The sequence below is a fragment of the Hyalella azteca genome, unplaced genomic scaffold, assembly GCF_000764305.2.
Source record: "Hyalella azteca isolate HAZT.00-mixed unplaced genomic scaffold, Hazt_2.0.2 contig3946, whole genome shotgun sequence".
Classification (NCBI taxonomy): Eukaryota; Metazoa; Arthropoda; class Malacostraca; order Amphipoda; family Hyalellidae; genus Hyalella; species Hyalella azteca.
In genome coordinates, this window is record NW_025934174.1 from 120,373 (window position 1) to 134,866 (window position 14,494).

Consider the following 14,494-nt stretch of genomic DNA (forward strand, 5'->3'; position numbering starts at 1 on the left):
GACGCGTGGCGCTCGTACGGGGTGTGTGTGTGGTGTGTGCTACGATCCTCAGATACGCCGGTGTGATACGTGTAGGGTATGCCGTAAATATAACTGTAAATAATATCCTAATAGTTCAAGCCATGTATACATTTGAATTGGCTCTGTTCTGCAGGGATGAGTTAATCTGCGTCGACACATACTGTATAAATATAGTATATCATGCATTACACCGTATAGAATTTAACAATTTTAAATGAATTCTGGTATAAGTAATGGTGCAAGCTTATATAAATAAATATAAATGCACCTATTAATTCGGATAAATTACATTTCAGTTCAAAGAACTACATTAGTTGAAGACCAAGAGAAAGTAACCAAAGTATTATGTACTAAATGTCTAATCTTCCAATCATAACGAATATCATCAATCAGAGAATGCATGTGACTGAATACTTTCATCAAAAACTCAAAGCGAGAAGGGAATTCGTCATTGGAATATCATTTGCCGATTTTCAACTATAACTATATTGAATAGAATAAAGGTTAAATATATTCAAATATAACTTAGATTCATGTTGTGATGCCTGGTTTCAGTTTAAGATTAATAACATGCAGGGGATAAAATAATGTGACTTAGTTACATAATCGTTTTAGAAAGCTAGGTGTGTTACGAACATTAATTAAACTATGGATAAGAAATCGGCACTACCTTATGATATTACCTTCTAATGATTATAAAATATTCACATACTTTTTCTGACAATGTTAGTTTGAAAAAATATACAACTACCACACACTGTAAGAATTTAAGTTTTTGAGTAATTATATTAGATTAATATACCTGTCGCAATAACTTGGTATTTTCTAAGAGGATTTTATTAAGGGGCAATAAAAGCACAGTCGCTCACAATAACCTTCACTGATTGCCACGAAGTTTAAAAGTAACACCCTGCATACAATAAACTATTAATTCAACAATTTATTAATTGATGTGAAACTCTCATCGGCAGCTTACTTATTTCCATTTCGATTACCGAATACCTGTCATGACATGGTGGGCGTAAAAATATTTTGTGTGTGCCACTGATCATTTTTCCTGACATGTTCGATGTTTTCGAGGGCAATGTTCACTGTGGTGTTGGCTTGACAAGTTCGATATTCTCGAGGTCAATGTTCTCTATAGTCTTGGCTTGACAAGTTCGATGTTCTCGAAGTCAATGTTCTCTATATAGTCTTGGCTTGACAAGTTCGATGTTCTCGAGGTCAATGTTCTCTGTAGCCTTGGCTTGACAAGTTCGATGTTCTCGAGGTCAATGGTCTCTGTAGCCTTGGCTTGACAAGTTCGATGTTCTCGAGGTCAATTTTTTCTATAGTCTTGGCTTGACAAGTTTGATGTTCTCGAGGTCAATGTTTTCTATAGTCTTGGCTTGACAAGTTTGATGTTCTCGAGGTCAATGTTTTCTATAGTCTTGGCTTGACAAGTTCGATGTTCTCGAGGTCAATGTTCTCTATAGTCTTGTTCGATGAAGAGTTATGACATTTTTAGACAGTGTCAGATAGTCATTTCATGAGACAAAAAAAAATGTTCCAAAAAAGTCTTAATTAGCTGTAATAAAGTAAGTTATACCAATTCTTATTGTAACTAGCCAACTGAATGGTTCACATACAACGCATTTTCAGCAAAGTTATTTTCAAGCTTGATCATCAAAATGAGCATAACCACGAAAGACTAGCTTTATTTATTTATAGAAACAACATTCAAACCATGATTAGCCTTGAAACATGTTATTGAGGCATTATTAGTTCACAAAAATTGTCCTACAAAATTATTCAAAAAATCAAACGTAATTTACAGCAATCATTAATATTCAAAATTAATTAAGAACAATTATTACTTTTTTCGTCGTAACTGCTCTTGTTGTTGGCAAGGATCACTGCCCTCAGAGATTACTTCACTTCATTGACCTCTTCGGTGACCCAAGGCCGACTGGTTGTAAGGAGACCATGACCAGACAGCCAACGTCACCCATGCAAGCACGCACGTCTTTTACGCAACTGCGGTGAAGAACAACTTTGATAATTCACGCGTTAACACTCAGACAAATGAGTGAGACGAGTGTAGTCCAAATAATAATGCACTTTTTGCGCTGTGTAAATCACTCAGAGCCAGATTGTCCGTGGCAAAAGAGCCTATATCAAGTGCTACGTGCGGAACATGTGTCACTATTTGGATAACATAAGCCATTCATTTTTCTGGATGTTCAATTATCGTTGTTAATTATCACAAGTAAAATTTCGTCCGTTCACACCACTAGAGAACAAGAGTAGTTCTGGCCATATTGATATTACGACATCATTTCCTCTTCTAAATGAGGGTAAATGCGCATAATTGAAGTGAAAAATAAAGCACAATTTTGACAGTTTTAGTTTGGGTGTCGTTTTAACGATTGCTAAAAAACTTGAAAATCCGAATTTTTAAAAGCATTACAGTCAGACCAAAAGTAAGAAAACGATTGTCCACAAGCACTACCATATGAGAGCATAATAAATAAACATATCCCATATTAGAAATTAAAGTTTGATGAAAGTCACAAGCAAGTGACTTTTGACAAGGTTGCTTTTTGTATATAAATACATGTTCGCTAAGAAGAGTTTGCTCTCTACAGCCATCGAGGAAGGAAGCTTTGTCTTACTCTCCTTCTTCAACGCTCTTTTAATAATTATCGTTGTGAACTATATATATATTTTTTAAATGTACTCACATTAAAACGTGTGAAATAATCTAGAATAATTGTTTGAAAGAAAATTGTCACAAAGTTTTCCCCCTTCTCGGAATTAATTGCTGAAATTATCAGACCCGATCATGGCAATTTTTGACTTGATTTATTAATTTTACTACAAAATTTTTATTTTCATCCAAATTATTCGAATTAAAGTTATTCATAGAGTGCACACATTTACTCAGTCAAACATTGAAATCAGTTTTTGCAATTCAATATTTAATATGAGATTTTATAAACCGAAACAAACATTATTCAGTGATGCCTGATATCAGGCTGAACCATCATCAAATAAAATCATCGACAACCCAATTAATTCGTGCGCGAACTTCAGCTTAATGCTTGGTTGTTGTCATTGAGCAAATTATGAAATTGCTCAATATCAGGGAATGTAAATTTTTGTCTTTATCATTGTTAAGCATTACGTTCTACTGGATGCGCAGCAAACAAAACTGGCATGATAGCAATCGCAATCGCATCAAAGTTGCCTTTCCAAAAGTTGACTTTCTCATGCATAACTCACGTGCAAATTTCGTCGAAAATCATAACCGTGCTACGTTTTTGGAGTCAATTTTACAAGACTTCTCTTTAACTTCACTTCTTGTTTGTTTGTCTGTCTGCTACAAATTTTATAATCGATATTTAACACACTTCTACCTGTCCAATCGATCTGAAATTTTGCACACTCGCGTAAAGTTGGAGACAATGCATGAATCAATTTACAGAATAAATAATTTTATAAATTAAATTTTTTTTTCATTATTAAAAAATTAAAAAATAATTTCGTCTGCTACCAATCTTATAATCCATATATGACACAATTTAACCTATCCAATTAGTCTGAAATTTTGCATAATTGCATAAAGTCAGAGACAATGCATGAATCAATTGACAGAATAAACAATTTTGAAAATTTATAAAATTTTGATATCTTGAAAAATTGTTGAAAAATAATTTTCTTTCCAATATTTGAAAATAAAATTAGAAATTCATTGTGCATGTGTAATATCCAAGACACTGGATTGTTCAGAAGAGTTGTCTTTAAAAAGTAATTTTTAAACGCATATTATTTTATATTCTAAGGTATAATATATTTAAGTCTGCTATCACTTGATCGTGTTGAGAAGCAGAAATTGCTTGTGTTCAGTTCAAGACTATAGTAATATGCCCAGTAATTTTTTATTTATTCTAGGGTATATTATATTTAAGTCTCCTATCGTTTGATCGCGTTAAATAGAAAACATCGCTTGTGTTCAGTTTAAGATTATAGTAATAAGCCCAATAACTTTTTTGTAGATTCTAAAGTATAATATGAATAAGTCTCCTAACGTTTGATCGTGTTCACAAGCAGAAATTGCTTGTGTTCTGTTGAAGAGTATAGTAATATGCCTAGTAATTTTTTGTTTATTCTAGGGTATATATTTAAATCTCCTATCGTTTGATCACGTTAACTAGAAAACATCCTTTGTGTTCAGTTTAAGATTATATCAATAAGCTCAGTAACTTTTTTTAAATTCTAAGGTATAATATATTTAAGTTTCCCATCGTTTGATCGTGTTGACAAGCAGAAATTGCTTGTGTTCAGTTGAAGACTATAGTAATATGCCCGGTAATTTTTAATTTATTGTAGAGAATAATATATTTAAGTCTCCTATTGTTTAATCGCGTCAACTAGAAGATATCGCTAGCGTTCAGTTTAAGATTATAGTAATAAGCTCAGTAACTTTTATAAATTCTAAGGTATAATATATTTAAGTTTCCCATCGTTTGATCGTGTTGACAAGCAGAAATTGCTCGTGTTCAGTAGAAGACTATAGTAATATGCCCAGTAATTTTTTATTTATTCTAGGGTATAATATATTTGTCTCCTATCGTTTGATCGCGTTAAGTAGAAGATATCGCTTGTGTTCAGTTTGAGATTATAGTAATAAGCTCAGTAACTTTTTTATATTGTAAGGTATAATATATTTAAGTCTCCTATCGTTAGATCGTGTTCACAATCAGAAATTGCTTGTGTTCAGTTGAAGACTATAGTAATATGCCCAGTCATTTTTTATTTATTCTAGGGTATAATATATTTAAGTCTCCTATCGTTTGATCGCGTTAACTAGAAGAAATCGTTTGTGTTCAGTTTAAGATTATAGTAATAAGCTCAGTAACTTTCTTACAAGACTCCTCTTTAACTTCACTTCTTGTTTGTTTGTCTGTCTGTCTGCTACAAATCTTATAATAGATATTTAACACACTTCTACCTGTCCAATCGATCTGAAATTTGGCACACTTGCGTAAAGTTGGAGACAATGCATGATTCAATTGACAGAATAAATAATTTTATAAATTAAAAAACAATTTTTTTCATTATTAAAAAATAATTTCGTCTCCTACAAATCTTATAATCCATATACGACACATTTTGACCTGTCCAATTGATCTGAAATTTTGCACAATTGCAAAGTCAGAGACAATGCATGAATCAATTGACAGAATAAATAGTTTTGAAAATTTACAAAATTTTGATATCTTAAAAATTTTTTGAAAAATAATTTTTCTTTTCAATATTTGAAAATAAAATTAGAAATTCATTGTACATGTGTAATATCCAAGACACTGGATTGTTCAGAAGTGTTGTCTTTAAAAAGTAATTTTTAAACGCATATTATTTAGAATACGTTTATAGAAGGCATTGCAAAATTTGGTGTACTGGGCAACATAGCCAATGCCTTGCCAATTTCTGAACAACTTTTTTTAGTAGCTCAGGAATGCATGTATAATTTCAAATATCAAACGAAAATTCAGGAAGAAAGTTGACAAATGTTTACTATAACAGTAAACAGTATATAGTTTACTATAACTATACTATATACTATAGTTTACTATAACTATACTATAACAAATGTTTACTATAACTTGCAAATGCATTAGATGATTCAGCCTATCAAGTTATTCATTAATGGTAATTATGCAATATTAATATGGTATTATATATTGTTATACTTTATGGTGCGTCTGAGGAAACGCTTCTGTATATATACTTTCAAAAATACAAAACACATTCTCTTCACATAATTACACTGCAATTTAGAGCTATTACCAGCATCGTTCCTCCGCAGATCTATTGTTTGAACTCTTAAATTGGATCATGATTTCTTGTGGAAGTAATGATGCGTGATCGAAATATTCCATTTGATTTACCCGGAACGTTTCGTTGGCGCACAACACAAGTGACATTATAATTACGCAAAAGTTCTGAAGCGCACGACTACAGTTTGGCAATATGGGGGAACTATATGAGAATATATTAAAGTTTTTCAATGTTTACCCGGAATTGTACTCTAAACAATCAACGATACATTTGCTTTTGTCGTGTATACGTAAGGTCATGCTAGCAAGGGTCGATAATAATATCAGGAAATAACACATGTGCAATTAAAAGGCGTGGACAATTACGCCGCAATGGCAATTAAAACATACAGGATAAGTGGCACCGCCCGCGTGATTTTAAGCACTTGAGTCCCTGCAGGTATAAGTTTATTACTGCAAATGATAGCTATAATTTAGCTCTGGCAATTGTAAACGTACTATTCGACGTCGTTTGCACTTCCTGTGCAAAATTGTACGTCCGGGCGGTTCACTTTACGTCAAATTATTGCAGAGACACCGGCCCAACCGTGACAAAAATCGGTTGGAAAGTCAATAAATTGACTAAAGTCATCAAATAGAAATTTGTAAATTTAATTAATTGAATAGACTTAAGTAAGAGTAAGTTTTTATGTTGTATTAAATTGAAATTAAAGTTCAATAATTATTTAATTCTTCTCTAAAAGTTAAAATGTACGTATCATTTCTGTGAGGTAGCCTGAGACTTGGTATCTTAAAATTTCGACACTCTATACAAATATAAAAATGTATATAATATTAAAAATAAGGCATTATAAAATAAGGCATTATTCCCACTTTCGCGTGAGAGTTCACAAAGAGTGATAGCATTGAGCGTGAGGCGAGCGCACTCTACTCAAGATTTATGTGGCGACCACGATAATTTTGCGGCAATTACGGAACATTGAAGGCCGAATGAGACGGTGGTCTATTCCTTGACTTTATTCGACCTCAGCGACATGTTTAAGCAATGCGCTGGGAATCACAGTCTAGTGAAAACAAACAATGTAAAAAATCGCAGGACGTTCTCAACTATGAGCATTTCAGTCGCACAAAATTTTTCAACGAACTGTAAACACAGATTTGATTCCCGGTTAATTAAAGAGCCTGCAAATAATTATTTAAAATACAATTCAAGATAATAACTGTCATTACAACATAATGCTTCTTAAATTTGTGTCCATTCACTTAAGAAATCATGGTTTGACGTTTTGAAAATTTAACCTCTCATTTTGGTCTAAAAGTTATGGCTGCCATAATCACAGGAGTCAAGCATGCTTGACCTCTATGCATTGCCACGCGTGGGGGTGGTTGTAGCTCGAGGCTTACTGGCTACGTCATTACTTAATAAGAAGTTAACAGCCATTACAACTTTCTTATCTAAACAAGACCGCGAAATGCTTGCTCAAACCCGCGCCATTGCGAACAAGCTTCATGCTCAGATTATATGTATACACACGAACTGAAACGCCTTTGTATATATAAGATTGATCTAGTTATAGTTTAGTGAAAAAATAATTGTTAGTGGGAGGTATTCATCAGCCATATTAGAACATCGAACTTAATATAAAAAGATATCATAATAATTTTTAGTTGTAGGATTGGTATTTTTGGGCGTTTAAGTCCCTTGATTTCATGCAAATCTTCTTCGTTCAAGTGCGGCAATAAACTGCTGCACATTTTTCGCCCTTCTAAAGTCTGCTTGTAGTTTGCGCCTAAAATAGCTAATAATTAAAAAAACTACCGCAATTAAGAGAAACTTTTGAGTACGTTACTCATAGACAAAAAATTTAAGGGAAATTTTTTTTTTTTATTGCGGTTAATATAGATAGATATAGTTTTCAAAAGATTTAGTTTTCACGGTGACTGTATCTCTAATGAGTATCATATGCCATGTTTTAACATTTGAAATGTCATTTTTCAGAAACGAAACGACAATTTTACGAACGAATCACACGTCGCAACCTCTTCAACAGCGTCGTGAGACCATCCCATGAATTGGGCTCAACTTTTTGGATTCGACCCAAAGAGAAAATAAAATATGAAAGGCCTAAAACTTGCTTTAATTACGCTGCTGTCGACTTTCGCTGTGGTAAGTGATGTAATTTCGTAATGCATGATCAATTTTTTTAATCATTATTATATAACGGTTAACAACTTTAAGAAGTCGCAGCAGTCAAGAATGTACTTGTAAAAAATAATGCGAGTTTGAGTACTAATCAACGTGTTTCTCGGTATACGGCGAACCACAAAAGAGAGGACTTGAAAACATCTTTAACCGTAAATTTTCTGTAATTTTAATAATGAGTAATGTAAATATATTACATCATACATTTTTCCTATGTTGACTAAGTCAATCTGGCATACCTGCACTATAAAAATGATCGAGGCATTGTCCAAATAGCGATGCACTCTTCGCCCTTGTGAGGATAATCCTGACCAAGTTAGGCTCAGTAAAAGATCGGATTTTTGCTGCTTGCATGTAGTGCGTCATTATATTCGAGCAACATGACGAGGTAATTTTTCTGAGTGTGAGGACGTCTAGAGGTCGTCAGCATGCAAAAAAAAAGTTTGCAATCTTAATTGACATTCCTGCTCCAGTCTGAACAATTACTAGCGATAGTGGAACTTGCAGCACAAGATATATAGACACGCCGTACATGAAAAGGGATCCTCAACTCAGACAAACCGGGGTTTGTTTGGTCTTATTAAGTATCTGAGATTATTAAGTATCAAAGAGATATGTATATTATACTGTGCACATTCAAATCCAATGAACGGAAAAACTATTAATAAATCTTTCAAACTGATGTTATTGAACCTAATGGGCATAATTTTTGCCTAATTTTTATGATAGGAAAGCAAAATCTCAAAGCTGAACATTCGCTTTGATGAATATGCAAGTCAGCGATCGAAAGCCTCTCTAGAACGACTTCCTCCTTGTCGCTAAAGTTGCAAATCATGATTTTCAAAACTATCTCATGAGAATTTATGTTTAAATAGAGTTCGCTTAACAATATTTTCCAGAAGTTACAATTGTTGAATGAAAAAAACTATATTGTATTTGTTCATAATAAACTCAATTGCAAGGCCCTTTGTTCCTAGTTCATCCGTCACGTGCTCACTCGTCCACCATCTTCACTATTTTTTTCACTGGAACCTTTCACTTTCACTATCACGGTCCATCATAAACTGGATCCGTCTGCTCAGGAAAGTTCAGTGATCAAAGTTCATTGAATTTTTGTTGTATCAAAATATGAATTTAAAAAATTGGAAAATGAACTGTTAACAATATCATGGAAAATCAAAGTTATCGCTTTGATTAGCATTTAAATCGAGGAGGCATTGTAGCGAGAACTATGAACCCACGTTCCCGAGGTCGATGGGACATGAAATTATTTTGGCACGCATGTCAAGAAAGCTTTTTTCTTTTATACCCACTGAGGTCAGTGAAACCTGTTATCACAATGCAGAAAAAAAAACTCCGAGACCCCTGACAAATTCAAATGTATACATAGCGAATTAGTTCCTGTATTAAATTTTGCTCCTAGACAAAGCTTCTGATCCTTGTAGTGGCTGAGGTCAACGAACTATGGGGCTGTCATAACCAATATGACTAACAAACTCTGGCTGAGGTTAAGGTCATAATGTAAATGCCTGGGAGTCGAAAGTCAACGCGGACTTTTCGAGGTGGTCATATCCATCACGTTATTGCCTGAACTCAGTATTTAAAGTTTGTCTACCTCAGATGAACACGTTTCTTAGCATTCAATTACAAAAGGAATGATGTTATCTCTATTAGATCGAAAAATACATTCAAGCTATTCACTGAAACTCTAATCTTACAGTTCACTCCACGTCCTTCGTAACACACAACGTCTTGAAGCGCAACTTCTCTGAACACAGTCAAAGCTGCAATCAGTGAAATGAGTGAGAATTTTTCTAAATATAGACGCACTTTTCGCTCATGTGTGGGACACCCTGACCCAGTTTAGCCCAGCAAATTAAGGAGCGTAGCAGCGATACGTCCGCTAACAGTTCGAGTTGTGGACAAGAAAGTGTGTCACTATTTGGACAATATGACCGATTCGTTTTCTGAGTGTGGTCGGGATCATTGACCGTTAAAAATGATCAGGTTTAGCATCAAGTGCTCCCCGAAATGTGCAAGTCACTTGACCTGCATGCACTTTTACATCCTTCAGTTCAGAGGGTACAGCGATTGCACAATACACTGCAAGCTGCCATGCAGGCACGGGCGTGCGTGGTTAATATCACGTTGAATATCACGCATGTTACGAGCGTTACGAGTGACTATTATCATTATTATTATTATTTTATTGTTATTAGTATTATTATTATTATTATTATTATTATTATTATTATTATTATTATTATTATTATTATTATTATTATTATTATTATTATTACCGTGAGACTAGAGTTGTAGCGAGTTCTTGTGTCGTGCTCGAGCGTCATAGAACGAAACTATTACTAATATGTCAGGAAATGCCTTTTCACTCTCATATGTGGTGGTAGTTAAATTTTTTTTAGTGCAATGTGTTACTGGATCTTATTATTTTTATTTACTGACACTTGTATTTGATGACAATTTTATATCTCTGTACTGAATATTATGCGCAGCTCATTTAAAAGATCGACATCAATGGCTTTGAACCGAACTAACTGATCATTTGGCTTACTCGAATTCCACGTTGAACGTAAGTTAGATATAACAATAGAACTCGACTCCAACTTTTTATGGGCTGTGATGTAAAAACGTATGCAAGTTTTTCTTAAATTTGTCTCCTTGATACTGACTGTTGTTGAACGTGATGATGCAAAAGACATAATTACGGCTCGTTTAGTTTTTACAAGCAATTGTCTGGAGTTTCACTCGCTTAAATGTGCATTTCACACTCTCGGGCGAACGCGGAATGGATTATCAAGCTCAGATGCAAAGTAAATGCTTACAAAATTAATTTAAACAAAAAAACTCTGACAATTACTAATTATGGTTGAGATAAATGCCATGTAAATTTAAAGTTTAGTCAGTCAGAAAATTTGTACCTATCTTGGATCAGAATGCCGTACAAATCGAACCTATTCGACCGCAGATCGGTGCCTATATAGTTTATTATTATTATATTATTACTTATTAGCAGACAATGTGTCATACCACTCCTTATTTCATGGTTGAACATTCAATCTTATGGAAGATTAATTGAAACCAGAAAATGTATTTTAGTAACAAGTATTATCATTTAATATTCAAGTATTGTATATTATTCGTAGTATATTGAATGTCTTTTGGATATCTTCTTTTCGATCTCACAATACCAACGATTAAGGTACATTGTTCGACTAATTGAGAAAAAAAAACAATAAATTATCAAGAAAAGGCATTCTCTGCGTTTTAATCATATTTGCATAAAGGAACAACTTCGGTCCAATTATACTTATAATAATATTCTACTAAATACAAACCCACAGTCGCGACTGAGATGAGGTCGTGTTTTGCCTGATGACCTAAGCATTACGAAACCAAGTCGCTTGAACCGACCTTTCTAATCGACCCACAGGGATGGAGTCACGTCGCTCTCATGGAGCCGCCAGCAAGAAATGTTTTATGGCGGGCCGGCTACCCTAACTTACCTAAGCACGAAGACGACGATTATCTTTATTGTATTGAGAAGGAGGAGAAGAACTGCCCTCCATGCGGCGACACCATCGACTCCCCCCAACCGTATGCTCACCAGGCTGGGGGCAAGTGGGCGCTGGGTATCATCGGCCGCAACTATTCTGCTGGAGAGGTTAAAATTGATGATATATGATCTAAATATAGATGATGATGAGGTAGTATCAATTATATTTGTCCTTTATTTGCAGATATATTAACCGTCTTCAGTGTTTTTATACCAATATTTTGTACCCGACAGCCCGAGTTACCATCAAAGGGTAAATCATTTGTCTACAGAATCATTAATTGTTTCCAATTTTCTTCGTGAATAAAGTCCTGGTCACTAGATTTAAACTTATATCGGTAGAAGTGGGTTAAATTTATGAATTACCAAATAAAATTTGGTAATTCATAATCAATTTAAAAATTTATGAATTACCAAATAAATTTAGAAAATTTATTACTTACAAAATTTCGAATACGCACACAAATGCACTTCCCCGTGCGTTCACAATGGACAATTAATAAGTCGGGTGGAAACGGTAACGGGAAGAAGCTCGTAAGAATAAAACCTCAATGGTTATTCGATCAGAAGAAAAGTTCCCTCTAAAATTTTCCAGACTATTTCAGTAGGCGTGAACGTGACTAACAGTCATGGCGGCCACATGGTCTTCAAACTTTGCCCCAACAACGACGTCACAAAACCAGTTACTCAGGAGTGCCTTGACAGGTAAGGTTGATAATCAAGTTCAATTTTTTCAAATTAATTTTTCCGATGAAAATAAACCAAGGAACTGGAAAACTTGATAAAGTTGCGCGCAAAACAAAATCATTTAATTTTTATTTTCCAAGCTATAAAATAACTCGATTCTTCAATTCCTCAGATACCCTTTGTCCGCATCTGGGTATCCTGATGGTAAAGTACCAGTCACTTCCCCGTATCAGGAGACGCAAGAATTCAACCTCAAGATAAAGTTACCACAAGATGTCGTATGCTCTCAGTGTGTTCTGCAAATGACACAGTATACAGGTGGGAAATTTACATGAAATTTTTTAACTATTATCATAATTCTAATTATAAGTTCCACAAATGCATTGACACTAAAAATTGATAACGATGTGTGAATACATAATAACCCAGAGATTAAATTTGGCTGATCCAATAATTGAGCAGAACAATTATACGGAAAATTTTCGGAACAGTTCAAATGTTCGGAAATCGTTTACCATTGAAATTATCATAATTATCATCATCTTAATTATTTTTTAAACTTATGCACATTGTGTTTTCAGAGCAATTCAAGCCTGCAAAAGTCATGTTCCGCAACTGCGCCGACATCGGCATTATTGACCCGAGATCCGCGTCTTCACACGCCAGGCAAAACCGTTTTGCTAGCACATCCAAATCTTTAACGAACGGATTCACCCAGCAAGGATTTCTGGACCAGTCCGCTGGTTTTGGACTCGCCGGACAACAACAATTCCGAACAGCTCTTCAGGAACCGTCGTCCTTCCTTACAATCGCTGATCAGTTGTCGGCCTACGGAGGTTCGCCTCAGTTTGGCCAGCTGGCCTTTGATAATCATTCGCCCCAGGTTCAATCATCTTCTGTGCATTCCCAGACCCCGACATTTGCATACGAACCTGACTTCATGAATGGGCAGTTTGATTTCAAATCCGCACTTGAATTCAACAATCAACAGTCTCTTCAGCAAGTAGGAGACGGCAACAACAGGGAAAACTTCCAGCTGCCAAGTCGGCCTGAATTTGATATCATAAATTCAGGCAATCCGCAAGTTGCGGCTGCAAATAAGCAAGACCAAAAATTTAAAACTGCAAAATTTTTATCGGCCTCAGCTCCTCAACAATTCTCATCCCTTTCGCCACTTTCTCCTCAGGTGCCGTTCACGCGAACAATTCAAGGCACCGAAAATTTTTCCAAATTTCAAAATTCAAAACAAATCTCGCATCAGATTGGTGCACCATTCGTCCAACAAAAACCTCAAGCTGTAGAGATCTATGGTTTCGGTAATGTCGGGAAGAAACAGAAAAATAATGCGAAAAGGGACAGTGATGCTAATTTTGCACCATCAAGCTCAGACTCCCAATTCCGTAGCCGAAGTAAGGCTATGTTTCCGGAACAGGGATCACAACAAAGTCCTGGGTACATACTGGCTCATATTTACTAACCTCGATAGGTGTGTTCAGAATGCTTTGTTAGAGTTATATCAGAAGTAGCTAGGTGTGTTCGCTATATTAGTTATTTACTTGTTTAAGTGACATGCGAAACTTCTACTGCAGCGTATGAACCGGTGAAATTTATAAAAACCGGTGTATTATAAGCATTGGTGATATTTATTTTTCTGCTCTATGGCTGTTAAATTTCACAGGTTTGCATTAAATTTTCATTGATATGATACGACAGATCCATGGTTTGCTATAGCGGACCCATGTGAGAAATTGTTGGTTACCTCATTCCAAGAATAATTAGAGGAAAACGTCAGTCTTTTTTGTTTCTATCACAAATTTCTCTGCGCCTACGAATAATAATTTGAAGCTCAAGTTTAAGCAATCACACAGAGTTTAGTTCCTCTGCTCTGAGAGTTATGGTACATTAATAACTTAATAAGCTTGTTCGATTAAAATTATTACATAACTAGAATTATTTGTACCAGAATATAAAAAGACGAAGAGGCTACTTGGCTATCTTGATTTAAATAGTTTTCCTTTAGTCCGGGCTGAGAACTAAAACGCATCTTAATTCTTCTGAGGACATTAGCGAAATCAAATAACGACACAGGAGACAAATTTATTATAACCGTAATGTGATTTATAAAACAGATGGTTCACTGGACCATTCTTCCATATATACAGTACGCATAATGTACATTCCTGGACC

General features: G+C 34.8%; 1 protein-coding gene across 2 annotated transcripts; it reads left to right on the forward strand.

Annotated features, from left to right (window-relative positions):
* Positions 1-14,494, forward strand: LOC108677020. Of its 2 annotated transcripts, none has more exons than XM_018165170.2 (6): positions 1-60; positions 7,843-8,010; positions 11,498-11,728; positions 12,216-12,325; positions 12,480-12,625; positions 12,889-14,494. In XM_018165170.2, the coding sequence occupies exons 2-6, from the start codon at positions 7,960-7,962 to the stop codon at positions 13,782-13,784; spliced, it is 1,434 nt and encodes a 477-aa protein (XP_018020659.1). In that variant the 5' UTR covers positions 1-60; positions 7,843-7,959; the 3' UTR covers positions 13,785-14,494. The 2 variants fall into 2 exon arrangements, with proteins under 2 accessions (XP_018020659.1, XP_018020658.1); XM_018165169.2 differs by having other exon boundaries at positions 12-76.

Excerpts from the sequence above, each read along its gene's own strand:
- LOC108677020 (XM_018165170.2), top strand. The coding sequence starts at position 7,960 with ATGAAAGGCCTAAAACTTGCTTTAATTACGCTGCTGTCGACTTTCGCT. Across the intron at positions 11,729-12,215 it reads GCAACTATTCTGCTGGAGAG|ACTATTTCAGTAGGCGTGAA; the intron begins GTTAAAATTGAT and ends AAAATTTTCCAG. Across the intron at positions 12,326-12,479 it reads ACTCAGGAGTGCCTTGACAG|ATACCCTTTGTCCGCATCTG; the intron begins GTAAGGTTGATA and ends TCAATTCCTCAG.